Raw genomic sequence first — 17142 nt, forward strand, 5'->3', positions numbered from 1 at the left:
AATATAAACTTCATTGACATATACCTCACATAGGGTGTCCAATAGGATGCAGGGAAAAACTACAGAGTGGCAGCTAAGCACAGAGCAGGTTTAATTCTCATATGTAAGAACTACACGTAATAAAACGAGATCCACACATTCCTCCTATCAGTGGTGACTATCAGGTACTGTATGAAAAAAAGGGTTTTCCCATACTTGGGAGGAGTGTGGCTCCCTTTATGACTTCCTGTGTTCCTCTGCTCTTTCTTCGGAGCAGCCCAAGATCTGCCCCTTCACCCTGCACACTCATGGCGGCATCTGAAGGCGGCTCCTGGCCCGCCCTTCTGTTCCTGAGTTACAGTGATCCATGCTCAGTTCTTAAAAATGTTGCCAGATGAATGCGCTATGGCTTTGATTTTTACATTCAGTCCTTGACATGGTCGACCCCCCCCCACCCCCCATCCTGTTTCCCCAGCCCTGCTTGGTCCCATTTACAGGTGATGCTTTCCACTGCGTTTTCGTTTCCTACGGTTCTGTTCGTTTGGTTTTCCGAAATCTTGCTTTCCTTGCTGGATTTCTGGGTTGGTTTTCTGGTCTTTTATTCACTTCATTATTTCATTTGCTTTTTCGAATTCCCTTTAAGGTTACTGATTTGAAAAACAAAACAAAACAACACAACAACAACAAAAACTAGATTTTTGAGTCCTTGCCTGACATCTCAACTACTTGAGCATCCTCTATTCAGTTACTGAGGAGTTTAGAGAGAATGCCTAATACTGGCATGTTTTCCCCTTTTATTTCATATAGGCCTCCAACCTATGGGATGGTGCTGCCCCACCCAGAGTAGGTATTTTCCCCTTAATCCTCCCTGGAAATACTTAGGGGCTTTCTTTACTAGTCTCCATGCTTTGTCTTTAGGCTTTTATTTTCTTCCTTTTCTTTTCTTTTTTTTTCTTATTTTCTTATTTTTTTTTCCCCGAGGCAGGGTTTCTCTGTTGCTTAGGATCTTGTCCTGGAACTTGCTCTGAAGACCAGGTTGGCCTCGAACTCACAGCGATCTGCCTGCCTCTGCCTCCCAAGTGCTGGGATTAAAGGCGTGTGCCACCACTACCCAGGTAATTCTGGGTATTTCTCCTCCTCCTCCTCTTCCTCTTCCTTATCCTTCTCCTCTTCCTCCTCCTCCTCCTCCTCCTCTTCTTGCTTTGGTTTTCTCTTTAGGCATTTCTTAGTCAACTTGACAACCATGACTAAGCATCAAAGTCCACTGCTTGTCAATTTGACATTCAACCTTAAACCAAACCACTATGGAGTGCCCCCTCCCCCCAGCACTGCAAAACACCTTGAGTCCATCTCTAAGGTTCATCAAAGTCTTAACAGTCTAAACAGTTTCTTCTGAGATTGAAGGCAAAGTCTTAGCTGTAAACATGATCAAATTAAATACTTTAGAGGCACAGTAACACAGAATAAACACTCTTATTTCAAGAGAGAAGGATGAGGAAAGAAAAATGAGAAAGCTTTCAAGACAAATGTTGAACCCTACAGAAATATTCTTCGTATTTAAGGCATATTGTGGTGGTGGGATGTGGGCCCCGTGCGCCAAGGGATGGCCTTGAAGTCTTCAACCTGAACAGCCTCTCTTGAGCTGGCTCCAGGGTCATTCTTGGCAGATAGTCTACATTCCTGAAAGTTGCTACCCCCTGACATCTCCAACTAGGGACTGTCAGGAACTGCCTGTGGGAATGACAAGGATGTCACACTGTCTGACCTCACGAATTTGGATGGAAGCCTCCACCACTAATGTGGGATTCCCCTCTGTATGTTGTAAATACCACTGGTTAATAAAGAAACTGTCTTAGGTCTGTGATAGGGTAGAGCAGATCTAGGCAGGTGTGTGTGGGGGGAACTAAACTGAATGCTGGAAGAAAGGAGGCCGAGTCAGGGAGAAGTCATGTAGACCCACTGGAGACAGACACTGGAACTTTACCCGGTAAGCCACAGCCTCATGGCGATACACAGATTAATGGAGATGGGTTAATTTAAGATATGAGTTAGCTAGAAATATGCTTGAGATATTGGCCAAACAGTATTGTAAATACTATGATTTCTGTGTGATTATTTTGGTTCTGGGAGGCTGGGACAAACAAGCAGCTTCCTAAAACACACCACCCCATTAGCTCTTATAGTTTGCATGCCTACAAAACTGCTGTTGAGTGGATGAAGCCAAGGTCTGTTGCCAATTTCAGGGGTGGCCAGGTTCCCTTAGACCACAGCCACACTGGCCTCTAGTACCTATATGACTGAGCATAGTGAAAAGAATCTTGAGAAACAGTTTCTGAGGTCTTCTGCACAGGCAGGATACCCTGGAGGCTCCTTTCAGAGGGGAGAGACTCTCAAATGCTTTTATTCTTTGATACCTTTGAGTATGCACTGGGTGAGTCCTACCCAGTTCCCAAGGTGACTTTTCCTATGGTCCCAAAGACAAAACACATGGCTTTTAGTTAATAGTGGCAATCTCTTCAGAAAGCAAGCCTTCCTCAGCCTCAAAGTTTCACAGACCCTTCTGTGCAAACATCAAAGGTTTCCATCCTTTTTGCTCTCGGCTCCCAAAAACCTTACTAAAGCAACCAGTAAAACCCGTAATGAAGGCTGTCTTGACAGTCCCTTCACAAGATTAATTTGATTTTTACTTTAAATCTCAGCCTCTGGATATGGGCAGGCTCTGGATACGAGCAGAATGTAGCCAAGTTCTTTGCCAGGCTGGAACATGGATGTCTTCTTCTCAGATTCCTTAACCCAATCATTTCTAATGACAGTTTGATCTTCTGAGCTCTCACCAGAACTGGCCCATTGAGCTTGGTGTCCAGAGCTTTTCTTCCAGAGGCCCTAAGTTCCGGCCCCAGCACTCATGGCATGGACAGCTCACAACCGCCTATAATTCCAGCTCCAGATGACCCCAGGTACCTGTACTCAAGTGCTCATACCCCCACCATACATACTCAGATATTACATAATTAAAACAAAAGTACATTTTAAGCCTTTCATGTAACATTCCAGAACTGTTCTAGCCTGTACCTTCATACTTTTCCAGATTATTACTACAGGTGAGCCTCAGAGGTTTAAGAACTATACCTTCCTAAGTCTGAATGGATGGGGGAGGACCTTGGACTTCCCAGAGGGCAGGGCACCCTGCCCTCTCTTAGGACTGGAAGGGAAGGAGGAAACAGGAGGGAAATGGGAGGAGGGGACGGAATGGAAATTTTGAATAGTATTATTTATAAAGCAACAAAAAATTTTGTCTTAGGCACTGAAAAAAAAAGAACTACAGTCAAATCTGGCTACAACAGTGACTGTATCTGTCTGGTACCATTTTTGTTCTGTGTGGTTTGGTTGATCACATTCTCATTGACAGAAACAGTTTAGAAGAAGGAGTGATTCATTTTGACTTATGGGTTGAGAGTTGAGACTCATGTGAGCTGACTGTCTGACTTTGGGCGCAAATAGATGCTCACTACCATGCTAGCAGGAGCCCATGGAAGGGGAGGCTGCTTATTTCATGGTGGGCAGAAAGCAGGGAAGTGCCTGCGCTGGCCGGCTCTCTCCTCTTATCTCTCTTATTTCATTCAGGACTCCAGCCAATGGGATTTTGTGATGACACTCAGGGCAGGTTCCCCAACCTCCTTCAGTTAGGCATCCCTGGTTGCTCTCACAGACATACTAAGAGGTGCATTTTACAAATATCCTTAGGCACCTTTCAATATAAATATCTCAGACACTTGAGATTTGGAATGACTGCGCTCATCCCCATAAATGTGTTGGGAAGGGCAGTTGGAGATAGGAACAGTGAGATCAGCCTGAGGATGCTCACTGCAGGGCAAACCACAAGGATCAACAGAGTTCAGAAGTCAGCAAAACATGCTCTGGGACGCTTGGTTTGCTGTTCTGAAGTTATGATGTTGAGGGGTAGGAAGAAGGAGGAGGAGGGGTAAACATGGGGAGAAGAGATTCTCTAGAAGTCAAGTTAAAAAGGGATTTTAAGGAAAGGCCCAGAGATCATGCTAAATTATTTCAAAGGCCACCAGTGGATCACTCAAGGTGCCTGAAAACCGAACTCTGACTGAAGAAGGCTGACTGGTTGAAAGTCTGCTAAGTTTTGATTTGAAGGGAAACAGCGAAGAGGGACAGAGAGTGATGCTATACAACACTTTCTTGCAATATATGGGCAAGAAAACTGAAGTGCTGTGAGTTAAAGGGTAACATGGGGTCAAGAAAGAGTAACTGCAAATTATGACATATAAATCCATTTCTCCAGATGACTGGAAAGTTGAGGCTTGACTATTTTGAGTGGTTTGCTTGTGGATTAGAATATAGATCTATATAAACCTACATTGCGGATTGGGGATTTAGCCCACTGGTAGTGTGTAAGAAAGGTTAAAGGACAACCTTCAGGTGTCAGAGCTGCTCTCCTTCACGCCTTCTCTGTGACAGGGTCTTCCCACCAGTTATAAACTAAGCTAGCTGGCCAGCAATCTCCTATCTTTGCTCCCAACCTCCCCTTTCCCGTGGGTGTGCTGGGATTATAAATACTATGTTACTGTGCCCAGTCCTGGGGATCCAAACTCGGGTCACTGGGCTTGAGCAGCAAGAGTTTGTATACACAGAATCATCTCCTTGCTTTGGTTGTGTCCTTTTAAAAGGTGTCCACATGAAAGCAAGGTGCACATGAAGAACACAGTACAGTAACAGGAGGAGAGACTGGACTGATGTGGCCATGAGATGGGTTACTGGTATAGGAGGTCCTTCTGTATTTGTGTTGATTTCATTGATTAAATAAAGAAGCTGCCGTGGCCTTTTGATAGGGCAGCCCATAGGTGGGCAGAGTAGACAGAACGGAATGCTGGGAAGAAGGGAAGTGTGGCAGACGCCATGAGTCTCCTGCCTGAGATGGACATAGGTTAGACTCTTGCCAGTAAGCCACAATCACATGGTGCTACACAGATTACTAGATATGGGTTAAAGCAAGATGTAAGAATTAGCCAAAAAGAGGCTAGATATAATGGGCCAGGCAGTAATCTAATTAATACCATTTCCGTGTGATTCTTTCAGGCATAAGCTAGCTGGGTGGTGGGACACAGCACTTTCTCTCTCTCTCTCTCTCTCTCTCTCTCTCTCTCTCTCTCTCTCTCTCTCTCTCATTACTACAGGTTACTGTAGGACAATGGTCTTGTACCCTGTAAACATTTGTCACTTGTATTGGTTTAAAAAAATGCTGATTGGCCAGTAGCCAGGCAGGAAAATGTAGGTAGGGCAACCAGAATATGAGAATTCTGGGAGGAGCAAAGGCTCGATCTGCAGTTGTCACCCAGACACAGAGGAAGTAGATGAGAATGTCTCACTGATGAAAGGTACTAAGCCATGTGCCTAACACAGACAAGAATTATGGATTAATTTAAGATGCAAGAGTTAGCTAAAAATATGCCTAAGTTATTGGCCAAACAGTGTTGTGATTAATATAGTTTCTGTGTGATTATTCAGGTCTGGGCGGCCCGGAAACTAACAGTTTCTGCCTACAAAGGGGAAAGGCAAAAACAAAACAAAGAGAAAACACCACCTCCCCAAATTCCAGGTTACAGAGGAGCATATTCTGCTGGCAACTTGATTTCTGGTTCCTTGCTGGCTTGTAGGACTGCAGCATGAAGCTACAGATCAAGGTACTCAGTTGTGCGAACCTTCGGAACATTAAACAATGTAACACTTTCAGAGTTCGAGGTCAGCCTTGTCTGCAAAGTGAGTTCCAGGACAGACAGGATTGTTACACAGAGGAGCCCTGCTCAAAAGAACAAAACAAAACAAAAGACAGCACAGTACCTCCTACCCTGACAAATAAATAAACTTCTCCCTTAGCATCTGCCAATCTAGTGAAATGAAACTTTTGAGTCCACCATCCTGCAACATGGGATCACAGTCTAACACTGGTCAAATTTAAAACTGATTAAGCTGTAGGTGGCTAAATATACACCCATAGCTATCAAAGGCACCACATATTGGAACATCAATACAATGAAACCCAGAATACTTTTGGCAGAGTTGAGAACTCCTCACCTGTATTGACGCTGTGGATTTTGCTCCCAGCTGATAACTTTGACAGATTGATCTCTCCTGACTCTGCTGTTAAAATTCCACTAATGGTGAAGTTTTTGTAGAAATAGTACACGCTGTGGGCATCCCACAGGATCACATCCGGCGGGGCCGCGTAAAGGAAATATGCGGTCAATGTTCTGTCCACGGGCACCTCTAGTTGTAAGTTCTGGAGTATCCACTTTGGTGAATCCTCGTTATACAGCAGCAATAAAATGATTTTGGTGGTAGTGCAGAGGGAGCAGTAGGATATTAGCACAGCAAGCTCCATAGAGTGCCACGTGTAAGTCGCATACTGCATTTCTACTTGGTCATTCTTGCTAAAGTTTAGCATGGCTTTCAGTTTTGGAACATCTAGTACTTTTGCATATTTATATGTAGGATATCCAAGATAAACTTCACTTTTTGTCCATACTGCCATTACGCTTCTTCTTCTTGAATTCTAGAAAAGAAAAAAAAATGAAAAAATTTTCAGGAACAGAGAGTGGTCTGACAATTTCTGTCTTCTATCTTTTCCTGCTCTCGACAGTGAAGAACAGAGAGTGGGAGGGGCAGCCAGCTCTTCAGCAGCACAAAATCCTGGGTTCCTGAGACTCTGGGTTTCATCCCCAGCACCAAAGGTGATGAAATGAGGAGGAGGTAGTTACCGAGCTATTACCAAGCGTATTTCAGAATAAAACTTTAGGAACTGACGCCCTTTAGATAAAAACATGTCACACTAGATATAATGAAAAGAAATAGTTACATTAATTTTTTTCTCATATTTCTAGCAATAGAAAGAATCAATGATATTTTCCTTTATCCTTGAAAATATCAGCCTTTCCTGGCCTATTATTTATCACACTTGCTATGTTCGTGTACACCTGTAGTAGTCCCAGAAGCTGGAAGCTCGAGGGAGGCTACTTCTTAGTTTGATGCCAGTTTGTAATTTGTCTCAATTACAAACAAACAAGCAAACAAACCCAAATATCCCATGAAACAAGAAAAAAAACAGTTTTCTTTGTTTTAATTTTTATCATTTTACACTGTCATCTATGTGTTCCTCTGATATTAGACTACTCAAAGGCTAATATAAACAAGTGTCATGAAATTTGTTGCACATTTAGAAGTAAAATATGAGACCATACATAGGATTGGAGTATAAATACAAAGACACAGTCACAAGGTTCTACAGTGTTGTGACATAGTATATTATTTTTTTATCGATTTTTATTGAGCTCTACATAGTATATTATTTAAAAGTAAACCTGATAAGTTAAAGATTATTATTATAAATCTCAGTTTTACAACTAAAAGTAGTTCCTATTTTTAAAAATCTATATGAGACAATGCAAAAATACTAAAATTTTTTACAATCCATTTAGAATGAGGTAAGAATGAAGAAACAAAGGACCAAAGAACCAGTGGGATAGAAAGAAAAATAAATGTTGCTGTTGGGAGGTGGCTCAGTGCTAGAATGATTGACAACAATGCATGAGGACCTAGCTTTAATGCCTGGTAGAGAGGAAAAGGAGCCAAAACAGTGGTCTTTATGTCCCAAAGGTTTGGTGTGTGTGTGTGTGTGTGTGTGTGTGTGTGTGTGTGTGTGTGTGTGTGTGTGCCCACAGGTATTCAGGTGCCCAGGGAGGCCAAACAAATAGCTTGGATCTCTCATACTGAGCTCTAGATCTTTGAGAGCTGCCTGTCATAGGTGCTAGGATCTCAACTCTGATCTTCATGATTGAGCAGCAAGCACTCCTCACCATCAAGCAGTCTCTCCAGCCTCCCAATTAGTCTTAATCCAGCTATAGTAATAGTTAACACTACATCTAAACAGATTCTACTCAACGGCAGAGATTATCACCATGGATTAAAAAAAAAACAGCAACAACACAAAAACTTTTAAGTTTATAAGAAGCTCTCCTTAAGGGGCTGGAGAGAAGGCTCAGAGGTTAAGAGAGAGCATTGCCTGCTCTTCCTTCCAAAGGTCGTCAGTTCAATTCCCAGAAACCACATGGTGGCTCCCAACCATCTGTAATGAGGTCTGATGCCCTCTTCTGGCCTGCAGGCATACACACAGACAGAATATTGTATACATAAATAAATAAATATTTTTAAAAAAGAAACTCTTCTTAAATACAAAGATACAGAAAGGGTGATGGTTAAAGAGAAGAAAGACATGAGCAAGAAATACATAAGACCTAGAGACTGGAAGTGAGGTCCTGGGTTCTAACTCCAGCACTATGAAAGAGAAAACAGGAAGTCTAGATAAACGATTAAAATGAAATGCCACTTTACACCCACTAAGTTGAAATGCTGGAAGATGGGATATGCCAGAGTTGAGTTAAGGCAGAACCACTATGAAAAAAAAAACTTGCTATAGATATTTTGTAATTACTACAGCTTTGAAAATGAATATTGATACTGATATGTAAGAGAAGAAAGGCCCGACTATGGCATCCCTTCAGAGCCCTCAGCTACTTCTTTAATATGGAAACAGAGATGTTTGATTTGAGAATTTCTTCTTTTCTGATACAGAAATGTGTCTTCCCAATTCCTGTGATCAAAAACTAACCAAAGCAGCCCCAAGGGAGAAGGGTTTGGGTTGATTTGGCTCCTAGTCCCGGGTTGCAGTCCATCACTGTAGGGAGGTCACGGCAGGAGCTGGAAGCAGCATCGCGTCCACAGTCAAGAGCAGAGAGAGAATGAAAGCAATGTGAACTTGTGTTCTCCACACTGGCGCCCTCTCTCAATGGTGCCCCTCTCTCCACACAACACAGTTCAGGACCAAAACCTAGGAAATGACCCTGGCTACTTCTAGGCTGGGCCTTCACCACCAATTAATAATAGAGATGATCCACAGAGGCCAGCTTGGTAATTACTCAATAGATTTCCCTTTTCAGGTGTCACATGTAAGTAACCCACATAAATACTGTGAATTCAAACACCTAAGCGACCGTGAGTTGGCTGCTGTGTAGGAACTCCAGAGGGAAACACTTTAAAGAAATGGTTTTTTGTTTTTGAGATTTTAATATAATTACATCATTTCCCCCTATCCTTTTATTCTTCCAAATTCTTCCATATCGCCTTCTTGCTCTCTTTCAAATTCATGACCTCTCTTCCATATGTGTATGCAAGTATATTCTTAAGTATTACCTGCATTTTTAAAATATCCTAGTGTTTAGAACATTTAATTTTTAGATTACTTTTATCATTTCATGTATATGGGTGTTTTGCTTAGATATATGTCTGTACATCCATGTGCATTTCTGATGCCTAAGGAGGTAAAAAGAGGGTATTGGATCCCTTTGGACTGGAGTTACAGACGTTTCTGAGTTACTATGTGAGTGCTGGGACTCACGGTCAGGTCCTCTGGGAGAGCAGTCAGCTCTCTTTACTGTTATGTACATCTCCAGTCCCTCCACTTTCTGTAATGAAAGCTGACAGAGGTTTGAATGTATTAGGATTTCTTTGGAGGTCATTGTTTTATGCAAAAAGAGTTTGTTCCAACCCCCCCCCCCCCCCGGCCTTTACTCTGTCCTAAGGCTTTGCCTCCTGGTATCTGAACTTTGACAGTCAGAGGTCAGTCCTGAGGACAGCTCACATGTTGAAACTTGTATCTTCCTTTGGGCCAGTCCTTTGGGCCAGCTTTTCTCCTCCCAGAATTTCTCTTACTGTGGGGAAGTTGTGGGGAGGTGGGGATTGGGAATAGGTGGTGGGGATGGGAGTGGCGGTGTGTCCTTTGATTCTTGTCCTCTTTGAAAGAATGAATTCAATCAAGACACAGGTTAAGTGGAGGCTCATTTCCCAAAGCATCAGTGGGGTTGGTAAAGCTGAGCAGAGCACCCCAAGGAAAGAGTGGGGTGAGCTTCCCTGAGGTGGGGAGAAGCTTGGTGGGTCCTATGTTGTGGATCTATGAAACGCTTTATGAAGTGTTTGTGAGGTGGGTGTTAGAGCAGCCACACTCATTACCACCTAAGCTGAGAATGTTGTAAGAAAGCCACGCCCCACCTTTGCTACCAGGAATAGTCCAGCCCTACTTACTGTCCAGGATTCACGGCAACTGGAATTGTAGCCACACGTCATTCAGACCATCCTTCATGGTCGGCATGGTTATTTCATACATTTTAATGTTCAACATATGTGCTTGCTTTTGCCATGTTTCTTTAGGAGCCCAATAATGTAGTTAAAAGAACATTTACATTTTTGTGCAATATTTATGTTTTGTAGTGAGAATGCTTTGATATCTATTCTCCATACTATTGTGGGCAGGTTGATTAACATTTGAAAGCACACAGGGTCTTGGGTGAACATATACAGGGGGGCTCCGTCCTCACAGTGTGACTATATTGCTCTTCATGATAGCATACAAGATTAATTTTTTTCTTTGCCACTGGGGATAACATCTTTATGGCTAAGATAACTCGGAAAACTTGAATTTCAGAGATATAGTTGTTTAGATCTTTAAATAACTGTCTTTAGCCAAATATAGCTTGAACGTGCTGAATCTTGTATGGTCTTAAAAGGTAAACGGGGTTATTGGCTGGGAGAGTTGCTTTGTAGAGCCCCTGATATAGTACTGAATAAACATTATAGTAATATATCTAAATATGCGTAGATAACACACATACTCACATTTATCATCTTTCACTAACCTTAAATAAATACCTGAGCTTACACCACTTTCTTCTTGAAATGCCAAGAACACCGGTTTCAGGAGCACTGTCTTCCATGCCCAGTTTTCTAAATGATTTCGTAGTTTTTAAGTAAAGAGATCCATTTGTTATAAAAATGAGTGCACCCTCGAATGCGGCCACACCACTGATGTTGTGCCTTTCAGCATCAGTCATAATACCTGGGGGGACTCTTATCCTAGTCCAGGTAAGGAAGGCATCATATGTTATGAAGGTTTCGTCTTCAGTGACCACGAGAGAATATGTAACAACACAGATACCAGCGGCAGTCAGCATTGGTTTCCCAGCAGGCACAGTGAGGGGTAACTCTCCTTGTCCTAAGGTGAATATCCTCAGCGGATGCGTCAGAATAAATTTGCGATTGGCAACGAAGCAATCTTGGAAAGCCACTGTGGTTCCTCTTATCTCTTTCACTACATCATCTGAGGACATTGGCACAGTAACGGTCCAGGTTCTAAGGAAAGAAAAACGAAAAAGAAAAGAAAAAAGAGAGAAGAAAAATTATCTCTCCTTTCTCTAATCCAACATGCACAGTTTATACATCTAAAAAAATTCTAAGCTTTTATCAACGTAGGCTGCCATGGCTCCATTTTTTTATTCTTCACTCAGAGAGGAAAATACTCTTGACTTTGGATGCTCTTTTTTTCTGCAGTATGTCTCACTAACGCCAAGTAAACAGTCCTATGCCCCTCTTTCTTAACATACAGTTTTACACATCACCTATTGCTTTCTTGTATAACAGATGAAGACAAATCCCTTAGATACGCCTTTCCTTCTTACCTCTGAAGTTAACTCTACCACACTTAGTAATTTCATCAATGAGTCCTTCTATGGTTGCTATATATAAAGAAGACAATAACAGGTGTCATTCAATGGGTATAGAGAAACAGGAAACTTTATGTTCTGCCGAGGGAGATCTGAAAAGGGTAGTGACTTTAAAACTGCATAGTTTAAGTCATCCCTCAAAAACCAAATGTGGAAGACACCACAAGCCCCAGAAATCGCACTGTTTCTGTATGTCGAGGAGAAACAAGGCATGGTGGCAGCTGCAAATCGACATGCAGATGCTCCCAGCAGCATGATACACAGGAGAGCTGAGGGAAGCATAGCCAAGATGCTTGCCAACTTGAGAGTGACTGAACCAGGAGTCATGTTCGTATAATAGTGGCACTGGGTGAGCAAGTGGGAATGTCCCGACCACTGAATGGGTGTGAACTATAGTTTAAAACGGTGGATTGTATGGCATATAAGTTATCATTCAACAAAGCTTGTTAAAAATAGGAAAGGGGAGTTGGAGAGATGGCTCAGTGGTTAAGAGCATTGTCTGCTCTTCCAAAGGTCCTGAGTTCAATTCCCAGCAACCACATGGTGGCTCACAACCATCTGCAATGAGGTCTGGTGTCCTCTTCTAGCCTGCAGACATACACACAGACAGAATGTTGTATACATAATAAATAAATAAATAAATATTTTTTAAAAAATAGGAAAGGGCCAGGCAGTGGTGGCACACACCTTTAATCCCAGCCCTTCTGCTACATCGGAGAAGGCCTTCAGTTTGGTTTTATAGGGACTGCTGATTCTGCCTCGCCACTTCCATAGTGTTATAAAAGTAGGAATAATTTGAGTTCTGACTTACTCCTTTGAAAATCTGAGTGACACTTCTTTACCTATTCATTGCAGTTTTCTGCAAATCTTGGAACTTGACACCCCTCACTCACACTGAGAAGACTCCCAATTTGGCCACTTCACTTTCAGGAAAGTACTCCCTACTCCCTCTCCTGCAGGCCTGGGTCAGGTAGTGTGTCACTTCCGTGGGAGCATCTCGGTTCCCTTGTTGAAGACAGTAACTATATCCCTTAGTTCCAACCGCTCTGCCTGTGGTTAGGTGCTCCGGAGGTTAAGAAAGCCTGTCTGTACCTTGTGATGTACCTTCGCTAGTTAACAGATGTTGCCTTTCTGGTTAGAATTGGTGGGGAGGAGGACACAAGGTGTATTAGAGAAGCTGTGTGTTAAAGGGCAGTGGTGGAGGCAGGGACTATTATAGTCACACATTGCCATAGTCCACTATCACAGCTGAGCTGGGAACGTTTAGGGACATGGTCACTGCTTTTGAGGCTTTGAGATTGAGGGTTAGGTTTTTAAACAGTGACACCATGGTCCACCAGTCTGACTGGTGTTTTCTGAGTTGATTGTCAGCTGAAATGATCACAAGTTATTTTTTTCTGTAGCACAAAGGAATTCTTCCCTTGGAAATCGCATGTCAGATACATTTTATAAAAGTCCACTAATGTTTTCAAATCTCGTTTAAAGTTTCAAATTTTTAAATTAAAGGTAAATTAAAAAATTAAATACCCCTCCGAACTTAAGTCACTCGATTTATAGGTGATCCTCTTCACTATTGTGCCAATGTGAGGGTATTGCCCCAGGGTATTCAACAAGTTGGTTAGTATTTTGGAATTCTGAAAAAAAAACAAAACAAAAACAAAACAGATAAAGTTTCTCTTTTATTATTTTCATAGCCAAAGGTATTTGGAATTACTTTCATGTATTTAATAATGTATTAAATTTGTTCTTTTAATTAAGAAATTGTTTATGCATACACACACACACACACACATATATATATATATATTCAACAAACTTTCAAGATTTTTTGTTTCTTTTAACCATCTAGCTTCCTCCCTCTAAGAATTTTATGAATAGAGGTACAGTTCCGCAGAACAGTGCTTGCTCCAGTCTATAAATGAATATAAGCCATGGTACGGGAGCCAATATATTGAAGGCATCTTTGTGCTATCAGAAGCCTACATGAATGAAGACTGCTGAGATCCTGAAAATACAGAAACCTAAGTTTTAAATTTTCTTTTATTTTGTGTTTTTGTTGTGGGTAATGGTGCACATTGCCATGGCGCACATGTGGAGGTCACAGGGCACACATGTGGAGGTCACAGGGCGCACATGTGGAGGTCACAGGGCAACCTGAGGGAGTCACTGCTCTCCTCTCACCTGGGTCACAGGGATTGAACTCAGGCCATTCAGGTTTGGCAGCAAGAAACTTCACCTGCTAACCAACTTTAGTGGTCCCAGAAAAAATAATAAAAATCTGTCAGCATTCACTCTACTGAGGTGATCATCCCATCTGAAGGACTTCATTAATGCTGACACTTCCACATCACTTTCCCCTGCTCTACTGAAGGCCCCCAGAACCTTGATTCCTTCTCTCTCCCCACAGTGCGTTCTTCTGGCCTCCATGGACATTGTACTCACATATGTACATAAATTTTAAAAATAAAAAGTAAGTAAGAGAAGTGGGTGCTGTCAATAGAAAGGAAAGCATCCCTCACCGAAGTTCAAAGTATCTGTGTACCAAAGGACACTCTCAGCAAGGTGAAAAGACCAGCTAGGCATGGTGGTCCATGCCACTAATCCCAGAACCAGGGAGACAGGAACCTGCCTGGTCTACAGAACAAGTTCCAGGACAGATAGGAATACACAGAGAAACCCTGTTTCAAAAAACCAAACTGGACCAAACCAAAAAAAAAAAAAAAAAAACAAACAAAAAAAACCAACCAAACAACCCCCAAAACAACAACAAAAACCCCACAAAAAATCCCAACCAACCAAACAAACAAACAAAAAAATAAAAGTAAAGTTAAAAAAAAAACAAAACAGCCCATAGAAGAAAGAAAATACTTGCTAATCACATCTGGCACAGAATATTAATATTCAGAATAATGCCCAGTAATTCTGAAAGAACATGACCACAAATGAACAAAGACTTAAAAAGACATCTTTTCCCAAAGTAGATTATGTAAATGGTCAATGGGGACATGAGGAGATGGTCAGCATCACCAGTCTTTATGGAAAGGCAGATCAAACCACAATGTTGTTGGCAATGCGGCACACACTTTTAATCCCCGTACTCAGGAGGAAAAAGCAGGTGGATCTCTGAGTTTGAGGCCAGCTAGAGTTATTTACTGAGGTTATGCCTAAAAAAAACAAGCAAGCAAAAAGCACACACAGTGAGATTTCCCCTATGTTGGGGATAGCTATTTCAAAAAGCAAAACATCACTGATTGATTCCACAAAACCCACAAAGTGTCGCCGAGGGTACGGAAGAACTGGAGTCTTTAGTGAACCAGGAGTAGAGGGCCATGAAAGACTGTGAGAAACACTACAGGTTTCTAAAGGAATTTAAAGCAGAATTGTAGCACAAATTCTAATTGGCCTTAATAAATAAAACCGGGAGCCAGATAGTAGGGAGTGAAAGGTGAAGGATCAGAGGAGCAGAGCAGCCAGTCACTGGAGAGTTCTTTTACCGCTACCAATTCTCGGACAAACAAAGGGGTGATCCTGACCTCAGATTGCATCTATCTCCACCAAACCTCAGACTGCAGTGAGTTCTTGTCTCCTCTCTTCTTAAATTCCTTTCCATATCCCTTCCTATCTCCTCCTCAGTTCTGGGATTAAAGACATGGGAATCCTAAATTGTGGGATTGAAGGTGTGAGCCACCACAGCCTGGCCTCTAGTGGTTTAGCTATGTATGCTAATCTTTAGGCAAGCTTTATTTGTTAAAACACAAACAAAATATCACTACGTAGAATCACCAGCATATTTTGCAATAGCCCCGAAGTAGAAACAAGCCAACTGTCATTGATGAACAAACAAAACGTAGTATGTGGTACAATGGACTACATCTCAGTCTCAAAAATGACAAAAAAAAAGATCATATATGAAGATCTTGTGCCAAGTGAAGAAAGTCACAAAGGAACAAATCTTGTTCAAATCAAATTCTACTACAATGCACGATCTACAAGCCAGGGAGAAAGCTATCACCAGAAATGGAATCTGCTGGAAATTTGCTCTTGGAAATCTAGCCTTGGAAATGGTAGAAAATAAATCTGTGTGTGTGTGTGTGTGTGTGTGTGTGTGTGTGTGTGTGTGTTTTGTTTTGTTTTGAAGCTAATCAGGCCAGGGCATTTTGTTATGACAGTCCAATAATAAATACATATTAAAATATTGAATAAAATGTATATTAAAATTAAACAAATGAATAACAGATAATAAAAGGATGGCTTTTTATGTTGTTGTTTTTAAAGTATTTTATTTTATATGCATGAATGTTTTGGCTATATGTACCACATGCATTCCTGGTGCCCCACAGAGGCTAGAAGAAGGTATTGGCCCCAGAAGCTGGAGTTAGATAGTTGTGAACTGTCATGTGGGTGCTGGGAAAAAAACCCAGGCCCTCTGGAAGCAGCCAGTACCCTTAACAGCCTTAATCTGTCCATCTCAAGGCTGATTTCTTATTGCTAAATTGCAGATAGCAAGCCTCGAGTATCAAATGAGTCATGTAGTAATATATTTAAGGTGGAGAATATGAACTCATGTTTAACTTAACATAATATAGATATATAGAAAATTTATACACATGTGGGCATATGCTGTATAGTGCAGTGACTTGAGTTTGTTCTGCCAGGTGAGATAGGGCAACACTCCTGCCTTAGTGTTCTGTTGCTATGAAGAAACACCATGACCATGGAAACTCTTATAAAAGAAAGCATTTATTTGGGGCTTACTTACAGTTTCAGAGGTTTAGTCCATTATCATCATGAGGAGCATGGCAGGATGCAGACAGACATTGTTTTGGAGAAGGAACTGAGAGTTCTACATCTCTATTAGTGACACTGGGCCTGGCTTGGATTTTTAAAACTTCAAAGCCCATCCCCCAATGACATACTTCCTCCAACAAGGTCACACCTACTCCAACAAGACCACACCTCTTAATCCTTCTCAAGTAGTGCCGCTTCCTGATGACTAAGCATTCAAATACATGAGCCTATGGGGACCATTCTTATTCAAACCATCACATTCTACTCCCTGGCCCCATAGGGTTATAGCTATATCATAATCACAAAATGCATTTAGTCAAACTTCAAAGTCCCTAGAGTCCTTCACAGTCTCCTGTCAGTGGCCATGCCAGAGGAGCAGCAGGTGGCAATGGAAGCTCAAGGTGTCAGACCACCAGGAGGAAACTCTCTGATAGGTCAATCTTGAACAGGCAGAGTCTGGAGACCACAGAGCCTGGAATGCTATTGCTTCTGCTGTGCCTTTACACGTTTACTGTTGCTATCTTTCTCTGGTGTCTGGCATGGTGTGAATGGATGTGGGCAGAGCCCTACTGCCTGTAATGTAGTGTGTTTATCTCATGGAGACATCCCACTCTATGGGGAATTTTTATATATGGATTGTCAAAAAGGTGATTCCTTTCTAAGTTGTACAGTCTAATTGATAATAATAATGCTAGCTTATATGGAAATTTGATGGATAAAATAAATACAAGGAAATGCTGCG

The 17142-nt window shown here is 41.8% G+C and overlaps 1 protein-coding gene across 1 annotated transcript in view; it reads right to left on the reverse strand.

Moving 5' to 3' along the window:
- Positions 1–17142, reverse strand: part of Catspere (catsper channel auxiliary subunit epsilon) — a 120881-nt gene that overhangs the window by 56099 nt on the left and 47640 nt on the right. Inside the window, exons 8-10 of the mRNA XM_048436452.3 lie at positions 13140–13246; positions 10749–11241; positions 6079–6556 (exon numbers count right to left, since the gene is read on the reverse strand). Of these exons, the coding sequence (XP_048292409.3) occupies positions 6079–6556; positions 10749–11241; positions 13140–13246 (1078 nt within the window). The remainder of the gene's footprint in view (positions 1–6078; positions 6557–10748; positions 11242–13139; positions 13247–17142) is intronic.

Source organism: Myodes glareolus, chromosome 5 (assembly GCF_982192425.1).
Source record: "Myodes glareolus chromosome 5, mMyoGla1.1, whole genome shotgun sequence".
Classification (NCBI taxonomy): domain Eukaryota; kingdom Metazoa; phylum Chordata; class Mammalia; order Rodentia; family Cricetidae; genus Myodes; species Myodes glareolus.